Raw genomic sequence first — 25,326 nt, 5'->3', positions numbered from 1 at the left:
TCCCCTTGGAGGAACATGACCACCCTATAGGGGCAGGAACAGTTATTACCTCCAAGAGTGGCAGAGCATCAAATCTGACAAACGGGTGATCCAAATCATTTAATAAGGATAGATGCCCTACCATTCCTGACATACTCTCTATGTATACTATCCACAGAAGACTAGTTTTCAAGGGACCATTTGTCTATTCTGTGAAAGAAAGTCTAGGCTGTTTTGAACAAAAGACCCATAGTAAGGGTTCCTGCATCATAAATAGAGACTCTCTGCTAATCTTGTTATTCCTTGATGCCAAAGAATGACAGAGAGCTTCATCCTCTTTTAGATATTCACCTTCTCAATTTCTTCCTAAAAAATGACAAATTCAACTTGCTCATGTTGACCCAGGTTCTTTCTGCCCTGGTCCCATGAGACCATTATGGTAGTACTGGATCTTCAGGATGCCTATTTTCACATCCTCATCCCGCAGCCCCACAGGTGTTACCAGCAGGTGGGTCAATAGCATTTTCATTGTTTTCTTCTACCCTTCGGCCTCACCAGTGCCCTTCGGGTGCTCATGAATGTGATGTGGTTGTCACAGCACAACGTCCGCACTCAGGTATACCAGTCTTCCCCTATATTAATAATTGACTGCTGAACGCAGGCTTGCCACTGTCAGTCGTGACCACCTCCACATGGAGACAGAAGTCTTCATATTTTTGGGGTTCTCAACCAGCATGCTGTAGTCACAACTCACTCCTTCGAAGCATCTGCCATTTATTGGAGCCATTTCTGGATACAGTGAGGTTTCTAGCCTTCTCTCCGTTCTCCCGAGTCAAGGACATTCGTGCGGTGGTCTCGATGTTTCAACCTCAGTCCTGGGTCTCAGTGAGAGTTTCTATGAGACTTCTTGGCCTCTTGTATCCTGCTTGTGGACTGTGCCAGATGGCACATGAGGGCTCTGCAGTTGGAGTTGAAGTCTCTGTGGGCTCAGGACCAAGGGAAGCTGTCAGATTCCATTCAGAGGAAACTGCATAAGAACTTAAATGGTAGTGGCTCAACAGCAATTTATTGGCGGGGTCACCTGGGACAGGTGGAGATCAGAGGAGTCTGGTCTTCAGTAGAGACCCACCTTCACATCAGTCTGTTGCAGTTGCAGGCCATTCACTTGGCGGTGAAAGCCTTCCTACCATTGATCAAAAGGAGTCTGGTTAAGGTCCTCACGGTCAACACCACTGCCATGTGGTACTGCAACAAGAAGCATGCACGGGGGCTCTAGGGCAGGTGCAACGAGGCCCTGCAACTCTGAAACGGACTAAGTCATCACGGCATCTACTTGATCGTGAACCACCTGACTGGATCTTTGAACTCCAGGGTGGACAAACTCAAACCGCTACACAAAGTGGATCATGAATGGCCGCTTCACCTGGAGGTGGCATACAGAGTCTTTCATCAGTGGTGAGAGCCCTGGCTCCATCTCTTTTCACAGGCAAATAACATGCTGGAGTGGCCAAGAAGGCTGTCTCATGCAGATTCATTCTGTCTTGAGTGGAGCACGAGATTCCTGTACGTTTTCCTGCCCCGAGCTCTGAAGAAGAGCAAGAATGACTGGGCCAAAGTCATTTTAGTGGCAAGGAGTGTGTGGTATTTGGCACTTCTGAACTTTAGCATCTTTCCTCCACTGCTGCTGTGGGAAGATCCTCTGCCACAATAACATGACAGGGTCCTGCACCATCTACACCTCCATGTGTGGAGATTAAGCGGCAACAGTTGACTGCTTTTGGCTTCCATCCAAAGTTGTCAATGTCATTCTAGAAGCCAGCCATCCATCCAAAAAATCTGTTTATGCCAGACACTGGGATAAGTTTGTAGCCAATTATAGTTTCCTCCATACAGAAACACTACAAGCAAAGTTGTCAGATGTTACAATGTTTTGTGCTTTCTTTAGCTTAGCAAGGACTTGCTACGGGCACTGTTAGAGGTTATTTGTTAGCCCAGTCAGGTTTTTATGTTTATCAGATCAACTTTCATTATTTAAATCATTAACTGAAATACATTTTCGCAAAGGTTTAGTTCATATGTTCCCACCAAAAACGTTTATGATGCCATAGTGGGACCTTAATTTGGTACTCACATTCCTTATGTGTACCCGTATGAACCAAAGCACAGCTGTCCTTTGCTTCTCCTTACTCTTAAAACAGTCTTTCTCATTGTGTTAATTCAGCTTGTTGTATGAGGGAGCTGCAGTCTCTGCCTGTTCAGCCTCTATAACCACCTTTTCCACCAGATAAGCTGGTGTTGCGCACCAGAGCAGCATTTCAACCAAAGGTTGTGACTCCTTTTCATACCAGCCAATCCATCAATCTTCCAGCATTTTTTTCTCTTTTTCTCCCCTCAGAACAGGAAGGGAGATTCCGTAATGCTGGCCCCAAAAGAGCCTTGAGCTTTTACATTGATCATACAAAGGGCCATCAGCTCTTTGTGAGGCTTGGCTTTCTGGAACAAAAAAAGGTAAGGCAAGTCAATATCTCAGTGGATGATCCCTGTTTTAAAATCTGCTCTGCACTGCCCAAAAAGCACCGTCTGGAAGGTTGGAGGGATCATTTAACCAGAGACAAAGTTGCTACCATTGGGGTGGCATGCTGAATGCTTGTCTGTTGATCAGACAGGCTGCAACATGGGTGCCAGTTCACGCGTTCACACAGCACTACTCACTTGATAACCATGTCTAGCAGGAGAGGCTCCAACCCCATTTGATCTATCTTGCAGGACTTTTTAGTTTGAACCAATCCACAAACTGAAGACTTGTTAGTTTGAACCATTACACAGACCAACCACCATGGGAAGTATTGCTTTGGTATCTACTCACGTGGTGAGGAATCTGTGGTTAGAAGTATATCGCTCAGAAAACAAGGTACTTGCCTTCATTAACACTTTCTGGTGGATACTGTATGTAATTGCAGATTCCTCACCTACTTGCATCTCTGTGTCCTGTCAAATGCTCTCCTTTCTATCTAAAAATGTCCCAATCCATGAATCTGCACAGTTACAACTGGTCATTTGTTAAGCGCAGCACTTGAATCAGCGCTCGGGGGTGCTCATACGTGGCTCTGATGTCATTCCCAGGGCAGGATAAAACCAACAACACAACAGTGCCACCTGTTGGTGTACAGAAGCAATGCTGAGAAAAATCTGCTCATCCAGTCTGGTCCCTGGGGATATTCAAAGGTGAGGAATCTGTGGTTAGGAAGAATATCCACCAGAAGAGTAAGTAATTCTTTCTCTCTTTTGCTTTTTAGAAACCTGAGTGGCTCAGCAGGAAAGGGGAACTGCTGAGCCAAAAAAAAACTTAACACAAAAAAGTTGAAGAAATGTTACATCTGAAGGAGTAGGAACAAACAGAGGAACTGCTGGGTGGAGAGGGCAGAGGAAAAAAACCAACACAGGGGGTTTGAAACCAGAGGAAACTGGGTTGGAGAGCAATGAAGGAGCCTGAAATAGGGGGGGGGGGGGGAGTAGGGGGAATTGACACAAGAGCTAGGGTTGTGGGGAGGCGGAGGAAGCAACATGGAGTGTGTGAGGGAGGATTATTTGAGGTGCGGAGCAGCACACGATGGAGAGAGCAAGAACAACATGCACTCTCATTGAGTGGTTAAAGAAAAACAAAAAAGTAGCTGCCTGAATGTGAGCATTGAAAGGGTACAGAGTCATTTTGTCAAAAGCAGGGTAAAAAGGCTATTCTCCCAGGGATAGACGAGCAGATGAAGAGGAAGGAAAGCCTTCAAATAAGAAGCAAGCAAATGAAAGTGACAAGAAAGCCAAAGAATGGTAAGCAGTGAGCTGACAGTATGTCAACTGTAAATTTTTGATATTGTCTACAAGAGGTATTTTGCAGACAGATTGGTAGAAGCTGCATGTATGCGAGACCTAAAAATTGTAGGGTGCTGAGAGGTTATCTTCAGAAAATACAGAAGGAAGGAGACCCAGGATAGTGATGAACAGGGAGATAGCCAAGGGAAACATGAAAAGCTGGAGTTAAAGGACTGCTTTGTAGGGGCTACCTTGTTTTAAGTCACAGTATTTTGAATTTCCCCTCTTTTTAAAGTGCCTATTTTTCTTTGCTTCTTTTTCTAGAGCTACCTCCAGAGTCTGCGAGATCGACAGACGGGGACTGGTACTTCCTTGAGCAGCCTTAGCACGCACATGCAAACTCTGGTGGACATGGACTACGAGTGTGGATCCACTGTGCCCCTGACTGCCACCACACCTGTGGTGCAAGTGTGAGGAAGCAGGAGATTTGAGGACCCAGGTTGCTGTCACATCCTTGTCGCTGGTCTAGTAGAGCGGAACAGGACCTTGCCCTAACCTCAGCCTCACTTGTGGCGAGGGAGAAGAACGCATGTATCCCTTGCTGCTGGTGCACTGCCCTCTTGGTGCTGGGGTGTGTTGAATGGAAATGGTGCCTGACCCCCGCCTGCCACCACGTGTGTAGCGTGAGGAACCCGCACCCGCCCTACGTTGAACAGACCCAACCACAGGGCTCACAGAAGGCGTTGTCAATGGCTGTCGCACCAGCTGCTCCAGGCTGCTGTAATATTTTGGGAGTCCATGACAGCCTTTACCAGTAAAGAGGAGGAGGAGGAGGAATCACCTGACCACTACCACTTCACCTGTGCCTTAATTATGCATTGTAGACTCATGGATTTTGTTCAGGGTATGGATGGATGGGTGAAGTATTGATGAACTTTGGTCGATTTAAAGGGAGCATGGCAAAGTAGCCCAAGTGTACAAGGTCATAATCTGCAGTGTGAGTATGAGCTATTTTGTGGCGTGAACCAAGTCTAGATTTACACACTGTGGCTGGGCTCAGAAAAGCATCTTCTGTTTTTAAATACAAGTTTTTGGAAGGCTATTTTCTCACTGTCGTCAGAGTGAATACAGCTCCTGACGCTGACCTGAAGCACACAGTGCCTGGTAACACAGCACCATCTTCAGATTGCATCTTTTGCCATTAAGTTCAGAAGCACGTAGACTACTGGGGTTGCAACACAGAAAACTCTCCAGTGAATTGGGATTAGCTAAAGAAAAGGGGAAGAAAAACCACTGTCATTAGTCTGTGCACCTTTTCTGAACCTAAATATCGGTTATGGGTGTACACAAGTTGTAGGCAATATTTTGTTTGTGTTTCTCTAAGGATCTTCTAGGCTGGTTATGGTAATCCTGCAGTGTCATAGTAAATGTCTGTGGGACTAGACACACTCTGTGTAATTTGTGAACTGCTTCAAAACCTCGAGCTTTGAAAACCCGAAGAGAAAATCAAGGTTTCATGTGGCAACATTAGGTGCATTAATTACATTTAAGTTAATTTCGGTTTACTCATCTTGATGAGATTGCCGTTACTGTCCTGTATTCTTGATTCATGCTTCATCTATGTTAGGGCATTATTTTCTCGGATTTTCCTCTTTTTTTTGTTGAAGGGAGATGACAGTTTTGCTGCGTCTACACGCGCTTTCCTAAGTACGTTTTTAAATAATATGTTAAATCTTAACTACTATATTTACGTATTTTATGGGGGTTCCACCCACATACGACGTGCATAATTTATCCTTTTACGATTTAGTACTTTTACCCTTCTCCATTTTGTCATTATTTTTTTATATATATATATATATATATATATATATATATATATATATATATATATATATATATATATATATATATATATATATATATCAAACCAAGGCCCTTTCAGGGTTAGATTGATGCATAAATTATGCAAAAAACAAAGGAGAACTCTGGGAAGTTCCCAATTTTAGGTGGAGAGCTGCTCTAGTAAGGAGCACCCTGCAACACCAGCGACACTCTAAATTTGCTCACCTCAAATGTCTGCTTATCTAGCAAAGTTTTTAAGCATAGGATTAGCACAGTGCTATCCTCGCCGAGCTAGATAGTGACAAAGTCTTTTGCCATTTGTACAGCAAAATCTTTAAGCATAGGATTGACATAGTGTCATCCTCGTCGAGCTGTAAAATGACAAAAGCCATTTACCACTCCAGGCACAGTATTACAGCTTTGGACTGGTCAAATACCATCCAAGCCAACCTGGAATGAGTAAAGCAACCCCTGACACGTGTTTCGCTCTCATTTGAGCTCTTCAGAGGGGTATAGCTTTGTCCAGACACAAGGGAGCACCCAGTATAAGTCGAACCAAGGCCCTTTCAGGGTTAGAGTCTAGCTCGGTGAGGCTAGCACTGTGCTAATCCTATGCTTAAAAACTTTGCTAGATAAGCAGACATTTGAGGTGAGCAAATTTAGAGTGTCGCTGGTGTTGCAGGGTGCTCCTTACTAGAGCAGCTCTCCACCTAAAATTGGGAACTTCCCAGAGTTCTCCTTTGTTTTTTGCATATATATATATATATATATATATATAAAACATAATTTAATTTATGAATGAGACCTCCACACTTTTGTAAAACTATTGCCTAGCTTTAACTTTTTTGCTTAAGTTTGCTAATCCTATCCCTTTAAAACTTACCCGTCACCTTCCAGAATCTTTTGTTCCCAAAGAAATGCCCAGGCACAAGACTGAACGGAGAGTGTACTGCATCACACCAAAAAATATAGGCCTTTGAAGTTAATTCTGTACCTCAGCCCACACTATATTGGTTTACAAGGAGTAGAAGTACAAAATATATAGCCTCAAAGCCACATTTTAATAACCAGGTAACAATGAAGTCAGTAACCCAGTCCTGGCAAAGAGAACATTTGACACTTGCCTGTGAAGAGCGAACACTTGGTAGCCCGGTATGTGACAGGGAAACACAATCTCATTGCAAGGTGCCGGGAACACTCGTCACTAGAAACTAGGGGCCACATGTACAAAAGTTTTTTTTCGGTTGCAAATGGCGAATTGGGCCGTTTACAACAGGTAAATAGCCTTTTGCCATGTAACAACCCTATTTTGCGATTCAGTAACCAGTTACCAAATCACAAAATAGGGTTTGCGAGTTGTTATTGGGACAGGGCATGTTAAGAGGGTCCCTTCCTAATAGCGAGTCTCTGGCATGTATGAATGTTTTGAAACTGGAATGTAGTCGCAAAACATTAATCTTTTAATGACTCCGTGAAGAAGGTGGTAAACCATTCGCAAACGGGAAGGTGTCGCAAAGGGACCCTTTCCCCTGGGACCCCTTCCCCTTTGTGAATGTGGGCTCCAACATTCAAATTCTTTAAGGAAAACGAGCTGCATTTAAAAAAAATTCCTTTAGAGAAAAAGCAATCAGACCTGGTGGTCTGCAGGTCCCCATCTTTCTGAGTGCAGGGCATTTGTAATGGGTCGCAAAGTATGACCTGCCTCCTGACTATTGATGAGACAGGTCCTGTGAGACCCATTTGGGAATTGCAAACAGTGTCTGATACACTGTTGTGCATCGCATTTTGCAACTTCCTAATTGTGAGGTGCAAAAGGTCACAATTAGGAAGTCGCAAAATGCAGCAATAGTACATGTGGCCCCTTATCTCAATGACTGTGATATGGTTGGGGGAGTAGTTGCCTTGGAGTTTGGAATGTATTGAGTGTGATAAATAGCAACTATTCAGAGTTTCTGGAGAGCAACGTGCAGATTTTTCTTAGCAACCTACCAAAATCAGCTTGTTACAGTACATACTGTGCTGTTTTTCCTTATTAAATTTCAGAAGTTTGGACCTGAAGCAATTTAACGAAGGGGGATGTATTTAAAGCTCCAGTTAATTACTGTTTGTGGTATATACCTCCCAACTTGGAAACCAGACCCCTGTATACAAAGGGTTTGGGCAGCGGTTGTAAAACACGGACCAGCCTAATCAGGGTCTTTGTGTTGCAACACTATTTCACACAATTGGTCAGCCTCACATAAAAGCACAAAGAATCCAGGCTATGTTTCTAGGTGGCCACAGAATGGATCATGTGGCAATGTAATGTGGAACAGATGATTTAAGGCCTTTGCTTATATACCCTACCCAATATGTTCACCAATCAAACAGGTAGGCAAGAAATCCTGACCGGTTAATACCATTCTAATACTCTGAACACCTATTAAGTGGAAGACAGCTGTGGTATTAACACCTGATTAACATGCCTGCAGTTCTGCCCAGTAAGCTGCGATCTCTGCCCAGTCTTCTCACCACACACCACGGCAGTTAGACATCTAGATCTTAGGGTCAATGAATTTGATAGATTGATGCCTGAAGCTTTAAAAGTGGACATTATTTTCCATGTGCAGTCAAGGGAAACATTTGGAAACCTTTCCTCCTTTATTGTCATATAAACTTCAGTATTTACCTCACTTAGTAGAATGTCAACTCTATCACCCTATCCTAAAACAAACAGCTCTCGGCTGTTGGGGTGTCAATCATGAAACTAATGTGGAAGGATTCAAAAGTGTGAACATATACCAACAACGTTAGATTTAAAAACAGTGTTGACCCTCCTAGTGAAACCTGTCTTTAAGCTAATGCCTACATATTTGCTCGAACATCTTAAAGTAAAGGTTCCTTTTTTATGTCTGGTCTAAAGACCGCTTTAGCTGTCTTGCCAGCCTCCTGTTTTTCCCAAAAGTATTTTTTAGTTGCCAGTACACTACGTAGCGTTAGCTAGAGTCAGACACTCGCAATATGGCATCCGTATCTGCAGTTACACAGAGATCGAACAGTGTTGCATCTTCACCCAGAGTTCATGCTAAGGTTGTATCTTTTTTTTTCCACATTAATCAGACCATTGAGTTACTATCTTTTGATTATGGATTCAGAACCAGCGATAGAAAGAGCCTTATGTATTTGGATGTCATACATGCTGTTATCTATAACAAGACAAAACTCATAAGGAGGCTTGACCAAGTACTTTTGTCACATGCTCCACAAGCTTCAATGAAATCTGTCGTAAGAAATACAGCGTAAGTTGGTTCGTGCAGTGTCTTTACTTATGTTACTCATCTGCGTACAGCACTTTGTAAATTAAGCTGAGGGCACATTCCAAAAGGAACTAAGCAGCCTCCTTGGAATTCCTTCATAATTTTTATTCACAGACATCTATCCGGTGCCAACATAGAAGCCAGCCAACACATTAGTATGAACTACTGTGTAATTACTCAGGCATCCCAAAAGGCTAGGATCTTAAATAATTTGTTTGCTTTCAGTAGCTCTTCTCATCCACTGGGAAAAGGTATGAGCACTGATTTGTAATACATACATTGTATGCAAATCTATATAGGTTCATATTGCAAAAGGGAAAAGTTACTTACTAACAATAATTTTGCCCCACTTTATCTGTGCACCCCTCCCCCATCCCCTTTTCCGGCACCTAACGACACCATGGTTGTGGCATATTTATGGTACAGCGCACCATGTCGGTCGTTAGCACAATAGTGTCAACATTTTTTACACAATTGTGGCGCTTTGCTACACTAGCATCAAAAATGTTGATGCTAGTGTAGCAAAGTGCAAGGAGGTCCATCGGTTTCTATGTGAGTGTCATTTAAACGCCTGCTCTGAACAGGCATTAAAAATTATGCAAAAAATGGTGCAGTGTAATCTGTTAAATTTCACTGCACCATTTTTGCTGGCCTCCTAGCACCGAAAGCGTCCCCTTGCAGACATTATGCCTGGCTCAGGCATAATGTGGCGCAGGGGTTTACAACGTGGCACAATGCATGCATTGTGACACTTCGTAAATATGGCGTGCGGAAAAATCCACTTTAGTGCCACCATAGCGTCAAAAAAATTACGCTATGGTGGGGCTAAGGTGGAGCTAGGGGCTCTTAAATATGCCCCTTAATGTCTGTGTTCCTGTCTCCACAGTAAATTATCATGTTTTCTTGAACCGTACAACTCACAAACTGTGAGTGAAGATACAACAGGTAGAAAGTGGATACATTGTGGGCCACTATGGGCATCCAGTGCCATCAAGAGTGATACTGCCAGGTCTAAAACGTTGATTAAGAAAAACAAGATGCTTTTCCAAGCCCAAACACTAGGCAGAAAGGTGTGAATCAACAAAACTAAAATTTCCTTACTGCTGGCTGTGAATTGAATTATGGTAGCCCGTAGGTAAGAGGGGTGAGGCAAGACATATATCCAGGGATCCTTAAATGTTTCAATATCGGTATTAAGGTAGAATGAGAATGGTGTAGGTGGGAATAGATTCGGTGATGGCAGCCTTCAGAGAACACTTTAACACCCCAAAGTTGGGCAGAGAAGACTAAAGGCCTATGACCCCCTCCACCCTTTCTGCGGCTGTGGGTATATCCTTAGCACACATTGGGAGGACGTTGGACCTTAAATAAGCTTTTGTCAAGGCAGAAAATCTGAAGTGGATGTTATCTCATGGACAACCAAGTAGGTTCAGCTACTTCCTATATTCCATTTAGAAAGACGCTATGGGGGTAAGGGTGCCAGGCATTTGGAGGGGGTGCCTTGGCATGCTGGCGATGGAGGAGTCAGCTGCGTTTGTGACCTCAGAAAAGTGCCCCATAGAGAACGGGGTGAGAATCCCCTGAATTGCTTGAGGCTGGTAACCTGGGAATGAGACTCCATTAATGTGTCTGAGTCTAGCCATGGGGCATGAGTAACTTGTGCATGTGAGGCCAGTGACAGTGAGTGAAACTCCATTTAAGTGCAAGTGGGTGTGATTGGGAATGCATGAGAGTATAATGAGGTATGTGAGTCCAGTAACCTGGGAATAAGTGAGACTCCAGTGGGACCTACGACGCCAGTGATGCCGTCCACACCTAATTTGTCTAAGTCTGGAAGTTTTCTCTGAGGTGTTGATGGCTTTCCGGAATGGCCCTCGCCGCCCCATTCCCCTAGGTGCTATAGCTGAGCAACGACCAGTGTGTATTCCTGACACCCTAACCTACCTCTCTTCCCTCGCATGGAGTGGAGGAGGTCTGGCAGCTGGTACTAAGCAGTGTTACATGTTATTATTCCTATCGGAGCAATGGAAGTTGCCTCCGCCCAGTTGTACTGGGAAACTGAGCTATCCTTCACGTGTTTTGTTTGTTAACAAAATAAAATATTTTATCAGATTAAGTTCATTCAGTGTGCATGTCTGCTAGAGTTCAGTTATAAAAATTTATTGTTATCTTAAAAAGGTTACTCTTAGTACCAGCACGCGCCCAGCACGGAACTTCAGTGTGCAGCCGTTTTACAGTCTGAGAGACTGCAGCGCAGTTAACCTAGCACATCCCATAAACTAGGAAGCGCTTCCGGAACCAGCTCCAACGCCAACAAATAACAACGCTGGGCCTTTAGAAAGTGAAATGATCATCACACACTTAAACATTACGTGGGAACACTTCAAGATTTAAAAAATTGGAAATTCCAGGTTCAAAGAACCTTGAGATATGTTGGGGTTTATGCATCCAGGCTCAACTTTCATATTGTGAATAAGGCACTACCCACACTGCACAGACCCAAAATCTAGGTTATCTGCATTTGTGTAGTGCTTTACTACTAATGATGTGATCCCAGATCAGTCAGATTCTGGGCATTGCATGGTTCTCGTTTACCGTCTTCAAAATAATCTGTTAACATTGGATTTTGTTGTGGTCCATATTGTTTAGAGGTGAGTCCTACTGAATCTTGTCCTGTTTCTTTTGTATTCTTCTATTTTATTGTTTACACAAATCACACTCACTCATAAGAAATTTGGCCCTAGCCCTCCTTGTCGGTACAGTGTCCATTTGAAATGGCACATATTTTTAACGTTAATTTTTAGCCATGTGAAAGGAAAGATTCCATGATTATAGGCTGCGCAGGAGAAAATGCTACATTATTATTTCCAAGCTGTTCTCCAGGAAAAAAAAAACGTATTGAGTGCCAAGAAGCCCTAGAGTGTGCTTTGCACTTAGGGAACAAATACAAAGCTACCATGATGTGCCTGTTTCCACACCACTTAATATCCTTACAAATACACATTACACCTGCACATCTAACATCAACCACGTACAGATGACACTTCTAGCCTCTCACTAAAAATACACTACACCACTTGCTCATCTGTGCGCACACGTGTGCACTTCTACTGACCGCAACACACCTGGGCCCATATTTATACTTTTTGACGCACAACTGCGCCAACGCAGTTGTGCGTCAAAATTTTTACCGCTGGCTAACGCCATTCCAACGCGCCGTGCAGGCGCCTTATTAATGGAATGACGTTAGCCGGCGCTGCGGACTGGTGTGCCTCACACCAGGCAGCGCCGGCGTATGGGAAAATGGGGGTTGTGCATCAAAAAACGGTGCAAGTCAGGTCTGAGGCAAAATTCAGGCCTCAAACCGGTTTTGCGCCATTTTTTTTTACGCCCAACCTCCATTGACATGACTCCTGTCTTAGGAAAGACAGGAGTCATGCCCCCTTGCCCAATGGCCATGCCCAGGGGACTTATGTCCCCTGGGCATGGTCATTGGGCATAGTGGCATGTAGGGGGGCCCAAATCAGGCCCCCCTATGCCACAAAAAAAATCGGAAAAAAATACTTACCCAAACTTAACTTACCTTTCCTTCCCTGGGATGGGTCCCTCCATCCTTGGGTGTCCTCCTGGGGTGGGCAAGGGTGGCAGGGGGTGTCCCTGGGGGCAGGGGAGGGCACCTCTGGGCTCCTTCCGAGCCCACAGGTCCCTAAACGCCTGGCCTGACCCAGGCATTAAAAAACGGCGCCCATCAGGCTGTGCGCCGTTTTTTAAGGCCTGCCCCCACCTGTGCGTCAAAATGATGTCAGAGTATAAATAAGGGGCACAGGCCTTAAAGTCATTTTTTGGAAGGGAACGCCTACCTTGCATATAATTAACGCAAGGCTGGTTCCCCCTTCCAAAAAATGACGCACATGGTGGAATTTTGACGCCCGCGGGGTCGGACGTCAAAGTATAAATATGGGGCAGGGTTTGCGCCGATTGTGCGTCAAAAATGTTGACGCACATTCGGCGCAAACAGAGTATAAATATGCCCCCAAGTATACACCTAGGCCCATATTTATACTTTTTTGCGCCGCTTTGTGATGCAAAATCTGCGCAGACTTACAAAATACAATTGTATTTTGTAAGTTTGCGCAGATTTTGCATCACAATGCGGCGCAAAAAAAGTATAAATATGGGCCCTAGTGTTCATCACTGGAACATGGTTCATGCACGCACACCCCTAATGTCCTGGTTTACACAGGCTTTGAGGTAAGAGAGAAGGCTGGAGGAGGCCTCACTATTATGTACCAACTCTCCTGTCCTTTGACCCCCCCAGGAAACCTTCCACCTGAAGTTCCTTACTTGTCATTTACCCTCTCCTTACCCTCTCGACCTCCTACAAACCTACCTTCATTTGATATGAAACCTCAAGTTACTACTGTCTCATATGCATCTAGCTGAACATAGGTTGATTCTACTGAAACAAGGCCCTTACTCAAGTGTGGTCTAGAGGATGCAGATGAGAAATCCAAATGCAAGGTTAACATTTAGGAGATTGTTAGTGTGCATAATAACAAGCCCCACACCAGTGAACAGTGTCATATTGTGTTTATTGTAACTTTCGAAATTCTCTCTTGGAAGAGGACATAAATAACTTGCAATTTCCGAGCTTGACACTCAGCAACAGGAGTATGCACAGCATGTGAATCTACAACAGAAACAAACTGCAAACCAAGAGTTGCAAAATAATGTTTCACGTTGGATGGTCCCGCATGAGCTGTGCTCTCATAACCTCGAAAGCAATTCCATTGATGTATGTAATTTTACCATCTGCCTGCAGGTGGCACTGTTTCCTCAGAAAACTTATCTTACACCTGAGCGTGTGACAACTTTGTGGGTTTAAACTGGTCCCCAGCACCATAGAAATCATAGTATTAACTGTGAAACAAATACAATTATATTGTTATTGAATGTTACCCTCCCTTAAATAGATACCGCTTACGCTACTGGTCATCTTGCCTGGTGACCACCTGAAGGACATACCCATGTTCCTCAAACGCCATGAAAACATGTGAATGCAGCATTAGAGGGGTAGTTTGTTTGCCAGTATGCCCCGCCCACCATTGTAGTCATTTTTCTGCAACCTCAGCAGGGTACAACACTGTATAATGGACGGTGGGATTTGTAGGGGTGAAATATTAATTGAAGACCGGGAAAGAAGAGTAGTTGGAGCCAAACACGGACATTTTTGACTGCACATATTGATAGCAGCGGTGGGATATGAGTTCCTTTAGCACTAGCAGCGGCGGAGTGCAAGTACCTTCAATGGTGACAGAAGTGGGATTGATGTCCCAGTCTTCTGTCGATTCTCTTGAAAGCAAATACCAGAACACTAGCACTGCATCCAGCGCTCGGCCTTGCTGAGCGGGTATCCCCTGTCTGTCCGCAGCTGCCGGTTCACCCGCCAGTACTTGTCACCCTTGAAGAAATACACCTTGTTGTTCTTCCAGGTCAGGGCAGCATCCAGATTTGGAGGAATCCCGGTGAAGAGGCTGGAGATTTTCTTGGGGTACGACGTGAAGTCTGTCCATGCCAGCTCGTCCCACTGCCAGTAACCGTCACCCTGAAAGATGGAGTCATCTCAGTGAAGCTACCAGAAAAACGTGACATTTCATCTCAAACATCCTCCTCCACCCACACTCTATGGACTCTGTCAGTCTGTCCTCCAGAAATATTCTCGGAGGTAATTTTTACTGTCTTCCTCTAACTCTCTGGGAATTTTTCCATCTAGTGCAACACTGCATCCCACTGTATGACCCTCTCCTCTGTTCCTCACTTCTGCTGACTCTTGTTTCTTCTTTTCTAAAATACACTTTTTTCTCTTCAAAAACACACTGTTCCTGGCAGTGCTACTCTGTTTTATTCTCTTTGTTAGTTCCCCATCCTTCCATGAAACAACCTTGCCACCCTCCAAGACATCTTGATGCGTTCATAAGCTGCGTCCTAAGATACCTCGCCACATAGTATAGCAGACTGGCCGTCACCTTGGAAGCTTCTATCTCGTGGAATGACGCACTAGCCCTGAAATCTGTCTACTCTATCCAAGCACATTCATTCTCACACCCCTTGGGAGACTGTGGCACCATGTCCTCAGTATTCCCAGCTGTCCCATTTCCACAGTTAACTCCCATCCTGGGCCCTGTCTGATTATTCCTGCCTTCGGTCTAACCTACTGCCCTATTGCTTGCTCCAATGAGCTTCTATTTCTTGGGCCTTCTGCATCTCGATCTCCTCTCCCGAAAGTATCATCCCATTCCGCAACCCCTTTCTGCACAGACTTCCCGAGGCTTGCTCCTGTTGTGCTTGAGGAGTCCCTCGCAGTGTTTTCCACCCGCCTGCTCTCCCAGTCGTGCTGCCAGAGCCTCGCCGACGCCTGCCTGTGCTCCCTGTGATCTCTGCTCTAGCCAGGCCATGTGACATTGAAGTTTCGTGAATATGTTCCGACCAGCTGGTTTTCTGGTACAAACTATATGAACATAACAAAAACATAATTTACACAGAAGAAAGAAGCAGCGTTTACACTTTGTTTCTGAAACAGAGATGCTGAGCCTCGGGAACTTGGGTTGCCCGGTACTCTCACACCGTGCATGACCCAAGGGCAGGGGGAGCAGGCGGCATCAAGGGCTCTTCCCGCCTGCGGTTGGCATTGCTTGCCTCTGTGTAATGCATCGGCTGGAAGTCCTCACCTGGACCTCTGAGTTCTCACTGTCTCCCACTGTGACACTGCTGGACCTGGGAACACGAACCACAAGAGCATCCAGGTAATCGCCCCCGGAGACCTTGTCCAAGAGCCAGTGTATAGCTGCCCTGGGACCCTAGAGGTTTATGTGTACTGTGTTGGAGCACTTGTACGGGCAATGCTTTGACTGATCGACTTCTAGGACACTTCAGGCATGAGCAAATCTGCCCATGTGGACTGATCTGAGGAGGACTGACCATTCGACCTATGTGTGTCCCTGAAAATAATGCAGACTTTCATATAAGGCGCCTGCCCCACATGCTGGCAGTTTTTTGGCCTGTAAATAACAGCCATCCTCCAAGTCCAGTGATACTCGCTGATCGACCTTTGAGAGGTGGAAGGCTGGGTTTGGATGCAGTGACCTACAGGCTAAACTTCCCAAGGCACCCTAGGTATTCAGGGGTATATTTAAGAGACCCTAGCGTCATTCTAATGCCACATTACCATAATTGTTTATGCTAATGTGGCGTTAGAAGGCCAAAAACACTGTGCCTAATTTACAAAGTGGCGCAATGCATGCATTATATACGCCTCTTTGTGACCCTTTGCGCTACATTATGCCTGCATCAGGCATTATGTATGCAAAGGGGGCTTTCCCCCGTTCGTGGGGGGTTGAAAAAATGTCTCAAGGAAATCTAACAGTTTTCCTTGCATCATTATTTTCGGCACTTGTAACGCCTGCTCAGAGCAGGCATTAAAAGGGCACATGCCATTGAATACAATGGGCCCCTATGTACTCTGCAGGAGTAGCGCCAATATTTTGGCACTACTCCTGCAGAGTACATCAATAGCGTCAATAAAAATGCCGCTATTGGCCCCTACCCTGCGCCATGGTGCGACATATTTTAAATATGGCGCACACATAGTGATGTTAGGGAGGTGCTAAAGGGTGCAAGACAAGTGGCACTGCACTGTGTGCGTCCCCACTTTTCTTAAATTTGCCCCTCAGAGCACAACCTACTGCAAATTTGTGCTCACGTATCATTTTTTGATTCTCTCCATAGACAATCCTGTGCTTATTCATATGTGCACAAGATCAAAACAGGAAAACACCAAGCGCAAAAGGACTGCCCTATCTAACTCTGAATGCCCCAGGCCACTTGCCTTTGTGGCCCGAAATAATATTTTTTTTATAGGGCATCTACTGCCACAGACATGCTGTTTTGTTGTTTTTGGAAACATATGTTACTCTGTCGGAATCCAATTGTCCTCAACCTGAACACACGGGCCCAAATGTACTATCTGTTTGCGCCATTACTTGTAGGCACGAGTGTGGCATGTCAAGCTTCGCGTCTGTCATCTGCAGTTTTGTACAGACGTCTCCACCAGAACACTCTGGATGATATTATCAGATCTCCATTGCTAATATCTGCACACAAGCTGCTTTCCTTTAACCTCTCCTAAGACTTTCCTGGGCTTGTTCAATCCCACACCGTAGTAAATGAACAAGTTACTTACCTTCGATAATATTTTCTGGTGGATACTATATCTAACCACAGATTTCTCACCTTTTGAATTCACCTTTTCTGCAATAGCTCCTGAATGCTGGCAAGAGGTGCCTTCGGATTCCATAGTGGACTTGTCCTACTTCTGGGAGTCATGACGCTGAGCCACCACTGTTTATTGATGTCAGTTTAAAAAAGGCAACTTCTGCACCCTCAGATGCAGAGCAACTGTCAAAATGGTAGTTGTACACTGTGCTGGTATCGGAAGTTGGACTTTATGACCTAAGTCCGCCTCACAAAAAGGGGAGGAGGGAGGACAATTGTGAATCTGTGGTTAAATGGGGCATCCACCAGAATGAGTGTTACAGGAGGTAAACAACTTTTTCTTCTGCTGGATACTTCTGACCACAGATTCGTCACCTCTTGAATTGATATCTAAGCAGAATTAACCCACACTCCACAAATATGGTAGGTCCAAGGAGCGGACTTTATAGCAAGAAGACCTGCAGAACTAAGAGTGCAAAATTACCTTTTCCCCATAATGGATCTGAGAGTACTGCCTGGTGAAGGTGTGGATGGATGCTGAGGTAGCATCCTGGCTGATGTCCAGCACCAGAATATCCCTAGCTAAAGCTGTACTGGCGGCTTTGTCTTTGGTGGCATGAGACCGAATAACCTTAGAAGGCTCTCACTTGGCCTAGGCATAACACATCTTAATACAGACGATTATCAATCTTGAAAGAGTCCGTTTCTGAACTGCCCTTACTGTTTTTGCACCGGAGAATCCAACAAAGAATAGGTAGTCCACCTGGTGTTCCTTAGTCCAATTGATATAGATGTCCAGGACTCTCTTGGTATCCAACCCGTGGAGAGAAGAAAGCAGGGAGTGTGAAAGACTGAACTGCATGGTAGGGTACCATCACTTTTGGAAGAAAGGATGCTAAAGTCTCAAGTGGTTGGGAAAGGAAGTAGAATAAGGAGGCTGCACTCAATGCCTACAGTTCACTGACGTGATGCACAGAAGTGACTGCAATGGGGAAATGGCCTTAAGGTTTTTAGCAACCTTAAAGTAAAACTGTGCATGGTTTCTAAAGGCGTGTACATTAAGAAAGTAAGAAACAAGTTAAGGTACAATTGCTGTATAAGAAAAAGTACAGCATGAAACCTTTCAGAAATGCATCACAGATGGGGAAAGGAATGTTAACGAACCTTTAATGGTGCCTACAGCAAATCTTTGCCAAGCCAAAAACAAAAATCAAATCAACTAGACAGTCCTCAGATTAGGCCACAAACTTTGCCCAGTGACAAAATTAGACTGAGTTTGTGGATGAGCCACAAAAGGTTAAAATGACATCATCAATCTCCGCAGGCAGGTCAAAGCCCAATCTGCTCAATCTAGGTTGTGGATGCAAATGGAGTGACACTAGGGCCACTGATTTATAAAATAGACACAACCCTCTATGTGCAGGCATCACTTGTGTTCAGGTGCTGACATCTACTGACCTTGTTTGCCCTGGCATTCAGGGAACCTGCCAGGTGGTTGACAGTCCAGGAAACCTCTGAAGGTTTATCCAGCGCCACAGACTTGGTGTCTCTTGGCACAGCACATGTGACCCCACGTTTATTGTCTGTCAGCAACTGAACAATGTCATCTTGGTGGAAGGCATGAAGCCTTGTGGTCCAGACCAATGGCATGCCATCACGGACCAGAGGCCTGTTATCTCCACCTTATCCAAGTGGGCTCCCCAGATCAGAGATGATGCAGCCATAACCACCACGAGCCAAGGGGCAGAGAGAACAGTATGTCACAAGTCAGGTTGGCATCCTCCATCTACCACTGAAGGTCCTGGATCACCTTTTCAAAATCAGACCATCCCAGTGCTGAGCCCTTTAAAGATGAAAATTCCATTACAGAGCCCACATTTACCAATGGGGATGGGGCACTGGCAGGATGCCTGACGCCAGCAGATCAAAAATCCTTAGAACTGTCCGGCTGTGAACCATGAATGAGGCTAAAATATCTGGATGATAGCCTGAAGGGACAGAAAGGCTTTGAAAGCCACCATATCTAGAAAAGCCCCTCTAAAGGGAATCCTCTGTGGTGGCTGAATGTGAAATTTCAGCATGTTGGCGGAGAATCCAAAGGAAAATAGTGTTGAGATTGTAGACTGTGGGTGGTCTATGACTGAGTGTGACAAGCTCACCTTGAAATGCCAGCTGTGGAGGGACAAGAATATGTGAACTCTGCGAATATGAGTCATGACCACCGCCATCAAACTCATGAACTCCAGAAAGGAGAACAAAGGGAAAAACAGTGAATTGGAAGTATTTGGAGGAAATGCATGTAGAACAGCAGGACAGGAACATTAAAGAACGCATATTGCAAATCCAAGGACACCATCCAACCCCCCCCTGCTCCCTTGTTCTGTAGAAGATAAGACCTAGGCCTGAGCCTGCATTTGGAATGTTTCTTTCAAAAGGAAGGTATTATGAAACCAAAGGTCTATCATATGTCTCAGGACAGGATCCTTCAGGGGCACCATGAAATACCTGGAATAGCATAATGTGTGTCTCCACCTCAGAGACTCTCTCTGTTGCCCTCTTGGCAAGCAGTGCCTGTACTTCTTGTGAGAGAAGGGTGGCATGATCCACCGGAGTCTGAGCCAAAACAGGAGGAACAGGAGGGGGAGTAAACTGAAAAAGGAGTGTGTAGCCATTTTGAACAACCTTCAAGAATCACCAGTCTGAGGTAATTGTCTACTAGCCAGACAGACAAAAAATCCTGCCTCCTTTTGGCCAGTAGTGACCAAAAGAGGTAGAATCAGAGTGATGTGGTGGTGGTCACAGTGGGCAACAAGGAAGAGTACTTCCCCTCAAGCTTATGGCCACAGCCTCTACCAAAAATCAGTTCCTTGGATCCAAGAAAAAAGGTTCAGCACCTTGTTGAATAGGTTGCAAGGGCTGCCTCTAGTAAATGGCAATGTCCCTTACTTAGCCCTGGAATTTCTGCGACTGCTGGTGAAATTGGTGGACTGGAGGCACCAGACCGAAGGAGCAAGTTGTAGATTGGATATATTTGAATTCTTCCAAGGCAGAGTCCACCTTCTCTCTGAATAGCCTGGAGCCATCAAAAGGGATATCTATCAGGGGCACCTGCATTTCACCGGAAAGCACCCAAAGTGTCCATCCAGGCATGGTGCTGGACCACCACATTGGTGCCAAAAGCACAGCCAATGGTTGGTGGTGTCCAGACTAGCACTTAAAATGTACTTGGTTGATCCAGTCCCTCACAGACTGCCTGAGCGAACAAGACTCTTAACTCCTCTGCTAAAATAGGCAAGATCTTGCTTGGTACATATCCAATGAGTGTACCGCCCCAGAAGCCAAAAACATTAAGGTGCCGCAGAGGCAGATTGGCAGAGAAGCCCCTTCTTGGTCCATTAATGCATTTGCTTCTCTGTCAGGTAGAGCAGTGGGAAAGGAATTAGGGTTTACCTTACTGTCAAACATCTGTACAACTAGGCTTTCAGGTGCTTCATGTTTTGTCAGGAAGGCCAGGTCCCCTGTGGCAGGCCCATGGTGTCTAGCAATAAGTCGACTCACTATTAGCACTGAGCAAAGCTGGAACAAGGCTCATCAGGTCTTTGGTGTAGGGCAGCAATGGTTTGAAAGTTGAAGGTCCAGGCTGCAACATGTCTGTGTTGTTTCCACAGTAGGCAACTGCAACTCTAAAACCTCCATAATTCTGAACTACCACCATGAAAGAGGCACTCCCATCAACAGGGGGGCCAAATGGCAAGTTCATAGCGGTCTCAGGAGAGATTTTTTAAATCTCAGCGTAGGCCGCTATCGGTGTAGTAAGGGGCGAGCACACCATCTGCCTCCTTACCGTATTCAGAATGTGGAGCAGGTAGCCAAACTCGCCTCTGGAATCCAATTTTGGGGTCAGATCATGGACCGGTGCCTGAAGGCCAATGGGTGATCTGCCTGAAACCTATGTGGCTTCAACAAAGGTTTGTCGATGCCTGACTTGCCAACAGCAAGAGGACGGGCATGACCATATTGGTGTCAGCTGGTTCTGGGTTGACCCTTGGCTGTGGAAGTTCAACTAAGGGCCTGCGGGCCCATGGGGCCTATAGGTGCTCCAGGGGACCTGGAATTGCCTGAAAAAGCTGCAGTGTCATCTCCTTGAAGGCTTCTACCTGCTGTGGAATCAAAAATGGCTGAAAAATTCAGGGAGCATTGGCTTCTGATGTGGAATGGGTGCTCCCTGGAGCAAAAGCAGTAGAGAGTGGTGAATTTTGGGTTAATTTTTTGTATTTGCATTGAGGTCTATCATTCAGCTTCATCTCGGACTTACCTGAGGGTAGCTACTGTCTGTCCTTCAGGTTTATCTTGGACTTACCTGAGGGTAGCGACTGTCTGTCCTTCAGGTTTATCTCGGACTTACCTGAGGATGGCGACTTGAACCAGGACCTAGTCTTGAGCTACAGACCTGGATCAGGAACTGGCCACTGGCTTCAAGCATGACGGTCCTTGCTTTCTGTGCTCAGTGACAACGTTTTGTTTCCCACTCCCTCATTGCCTGAGGGTGCATCAAGGAGCACTGACGGCAACCTTCAAGTCATGCTTGAAACCTAAACAGCAAAGGCAGTGAAAATGTGGATTCATAACTGACATCTGTTTTCAGCAGGTGTGGCATGGTTTAAAGCCTGAAGATTTTGAGGGGGGCATTTCAGAAATGCACACTACCACAGTATCTATTTTTTGGAGCCACTGAAGTGATGAAAAGTTTGGGGGCAAAGCTGCAAATCCACGTCAACAGGCACAGAAAATAGAACTGACATCAGTGCCTATATATTGCTATGTGCCATCGCTTTCCAAGGCGGTGTCCGATGGAGCATCTGGATTGGAATCTGCATTTTGCAAACATACTTCTTCAGCACATGCACTAACCCCCTGAGCTATCTCGCCAGCTACATGTTTTAGCAAGGAATAATGCCACAATCACAGCTCACCTTGAAGAGGAAGATCTTCTGGTTGCCCTCCCAGTAGAGCGCTGCATCGATGCTGGGGGGCACTCGTGCCAACAGTTTTGGGTATCCGTAGTTCAGTTTGAAATCCGTGTATCTCCAGACTTTGTCACCTACAGATAAAATACAGGCAGATGGTAAGGGGCCAAGACTTGGTGTGGCAAGTGTAGCGTGGTGTTGCACGCCACAGTGTTTTGTAAATAGGTTATGACACGTACTATAGAGCGGTGTAAAGTGTGTTTCAAACATGTTTGTAATTGACATGTGTTCTTGTGCCCGGCAAGCGGTAAGCATGGACTCCTGCAGCAGTTAGATTCATTCGCTGCTGGGATCTCAGCTGGCCGGTTGCAGAGTGTCATGGGCGATCTACCTCAGAAATTAAACACCTTCTTCAACATATCTGGTTTGTCAGCATGTCACTACACTGGACAGAATAAGGTTGGGCTGTGTGGGGAGAAAAGAAAGGTTTGAGTAAGAAGCCTCACAGTATGAGGGTCAGGAGAAGAGAGCCCCCTCACTGGGATACAAGATATCTGCATGTTAAGGATAAAGGCTGCATGGAAAGGGCCTTTTGAAGAACGGGGACTCTCTGTGAAAGAGGCATCATAGGGCAAGAGGCCTTTCAGACAAAGGGGACTTTGGGAAAGAGGTCCTTTATGGAAGGGGCTTCTCAGGGACGGCTGTTTTTGATGGACCGCGCCTCTTCGGGTATGAGAGGGAAAGGAGCACAGATTCTTGTCCTTTCTTTACAGCTAGTGGGGCACTGCCTGACATTATACCTTCTGTTTGGTATCACAAGTTGTGGTGTGGCACAATATTTATTTATACATCAGAGATTGTAATACTATGGTGGAGTATGGCACGCAAAAGGACCAAGGCCCATATTTATAGTTTTTGATACAAAACTGCACTAACGCAGTTTTGCCTCAAAAACGTTACCACCAGCTTGCGTCATTCTCAGATGCATGCTGAGGGTCATATCAATAGAATGGTGCAAGCCGGCAGTAAGGCCCGGCTATCGTCCTGAAAAACAACGCTGGGTTGGGGTGGCGGTAGGGAAGAAGGAGGTTGTGCCTCAAAAAGTGACGCTAGCCTGGTTAGAGGCAAAAAAATGCCTCTAATCAGACTAGCGCCATTTCCTGGTGCACAACCACCAAGAACATGACTACTGTCTTAGGAAAGACAGGAGTCATGCCCACCACCCCAATGGCCAGCACAGGGGACAAGTGTTCACCGGGCATGGCCACTGCACCCTGTGCCATGCAGGGGGCCCCAAGTTAGGGCCCTCGAGGGCAAAAAATTTTTTTATTAAAAATTATTACCAGGACTTACCTGGGATGGGGTCCCCCATCCTCCGGTGTCCCTCTGGTGGGAGTGGGGGTGTTCCTTGGGCTTGGGGAGGGCACCTGTGGACCCATTCCATGGTGTCTGACCAAGAAAATGGCTCCACAGGTCCCCTAACGCCTGGTCTGACCCAGGTGTTAAATAATGGTGCTAAGCATGATTGGCACCATTATGTAGCCCCGCCTCCCACCCGTGCGTCATTTTAACATGGGGGATAAGTATGGAGCTATGGGGATAGCATCATTTTTTGGATGGGAACGCCGACCTTGCATCTCATTGATGCAAGGTAGGTTCACTCATCCAAAAACTGGTGCAAACTCCTAAGGTCAAAATATAAATATGGAGTTGAGTTTGCACCGAATTTGCGCCAGAAAAATGACTCAAGTTCGGCACAAAAAGAGTATAAATATGCCTCCAAGTTTCACAGCACTGCACGACATGATGAAATGTAGTACAGTACAAAATAGTTATGGCAGCACACTCCCTTTGCATTCCAGCACTTGTCCCTTACTTAGGGCACCTGTCAGATGCCCTAGGCTTTCTGGTCTCTATAGTGTTCTTATCATTTTTCCACAGTGCAATACTCTTCAAGCAAGAAAGGGAGCTGTATACCACACAGTCATTGTGCAAACCTTAATTTTTACAGTCTAAATGCTGCACAGAAATTTCTGGACAACTTCTGTATGTACATTTCATTTTCATTGGTAACCTTCAGCAAAGGTGAAGTGCATTACTTTTTAGGTTTGTGGTGCTTGCTACGCTACTCCTATAATCGATTCTGTGCAAATACAAGCTGAATGTTGGTGCTGACCATGAGTTCAAAAACTTATTATTTAAAGAGCAACATTTTATGGCAGCATACTCTGTCATCACTCAGGTACTTGTTCTTTACTAGACAGACCTATGTGCCTCCTCTTGGCATGCTGGTCTCTGTAGTCTTCTAGTGTAGTACAGTAGGTGCACCAATGAGCAGTATGTCACTATAAAAATCCATATAGTGTTGTATATCCCTTTGTGGCACACTGTGGTGCAGTATATCACAGTAGGTATTCCACTTCTGTAGGCTAAACTTACGTACAATGCAATGAATATCTGTACAAGTGGAGGGGAGTTCAATGGAGAACTGAGGGTCAACAAATGGGTACCGTAAAGGAGAAGGACTAGGGGACACGTCAGTGGTGGTACATAATGCCACAGCATAATAATGTATTGCTCATTTGGGAACAAAATGCTACATTGTGGGACTTTGTGGTGCTGTATGCCACTGCACAGTAAAAAATATTGAAGTTTGGTAAAGAAGGAGAAAGTCACCCCCACCCCTGACTCTCCTACTCTTGTTCTAAGGTGCCATCCCCATTCCAAGTCACGGAAAACCTTCCTTCCAGTGGCTGCATTACTTTTAAAAAAAATATATTTACACTACAAATGCACAGCCCTTCAGCCCTTCAGGTCACAGTTGTAAGGCAAGGTGACCCACCAACTAAAACAGAATGCTTGGCTGCACATCCTAGGCAGAGGCTTTAAATTGTGGTCACTCAGGCCCTGATTCACAAAGATAAATTTACACTTTTGTGTATGCGTACTCTTTTTTTGGTATTCACAAACTATGAGTTTAAGTTTACTAACAGTAATTTTATGACTGCAGAGACTCCGCACATAAAAATTGACTCACATGAATCCCTTTCTACTCATTTCATATGTTGCTATCCCACATGACCAGTCCATGGATATTGCAGCAGCCCCATCACTCCCCGTCCCATCGATATCTCATAAGCCTTCCCACTGCATATTATCTC

General features: G+C 45.3%; 2 protein-coding genes across 2 annotated transcripts in view; one reads left to right on the top strand and one right to left on the bottom strand.

Annotated features, from left to right (window-relative positions):
* Nucleotides 1-5,643, top strand: part of LOC138292249 (transmembrane protein 198-like) — a 93,925-nt gene extending 88,282 nt beyond the window's left edge. Inside the window, exon 5 of the mRNA XM_069230710.1 lies at nucleotides 4,111-5,643. Coding sequence (XP_069086811.1) covers nucleotides 4,111-4,260 — 150 coding nt within the window. The 3' untranslated portion in view covers nucleotides 4,261-5,643. The remainder of the gene's footprint in view (nucleotides 1-4,110) is intronic.
* A 7,857-nt stretch (nucleotides 5,644-13,500) lies between these two features.
* MMP19 (matrix metallopeptidase 19) overlaps nucleotides 13,501-25,326 on the bottom strand; it is a 33,926-nt gene continuing 22,100 nt past the window's right edge. Inside the window, exons 8-9 of the mRNA XM_069230709.1 lie at nucleotides 22,172-22,299; nucleotides 13,501-14,532 (exon numbers count right to left, since the gene is read on the bottom strand). Coding sequence (XP_069086810.1) covers nucleotides 14,302-14,532; nucleotides 22,172-22,299 — 359 coding nt within the window. The 3' untranslated portion in view covers nucleotides 13,501-14,301. The remainder of the gene's footprint in view (nucleotides 14,533-22,171; nucleotides 22,300-25,326) is intronic.

The sequence above is a fragment of the Pleurodeles waltl genome, chromosome 4_2, assembly GCF_031143425.1.
Source record: "Pleurodeles waltl isolate 20211129_DDA chromosome 4_2, aPleWal1.hap1.20221129, whole genome shotgun sequence".
NCBI classification, from domain to species: Eukaryota; Metazoa; Chordata; class Amphibia; order Caudata; family Salamandridae; genus Pleurodeles; species Pleurodeles waltl.
This window is presented reverse-complemented; position numbering and strand designations above follow the sequence as displayed.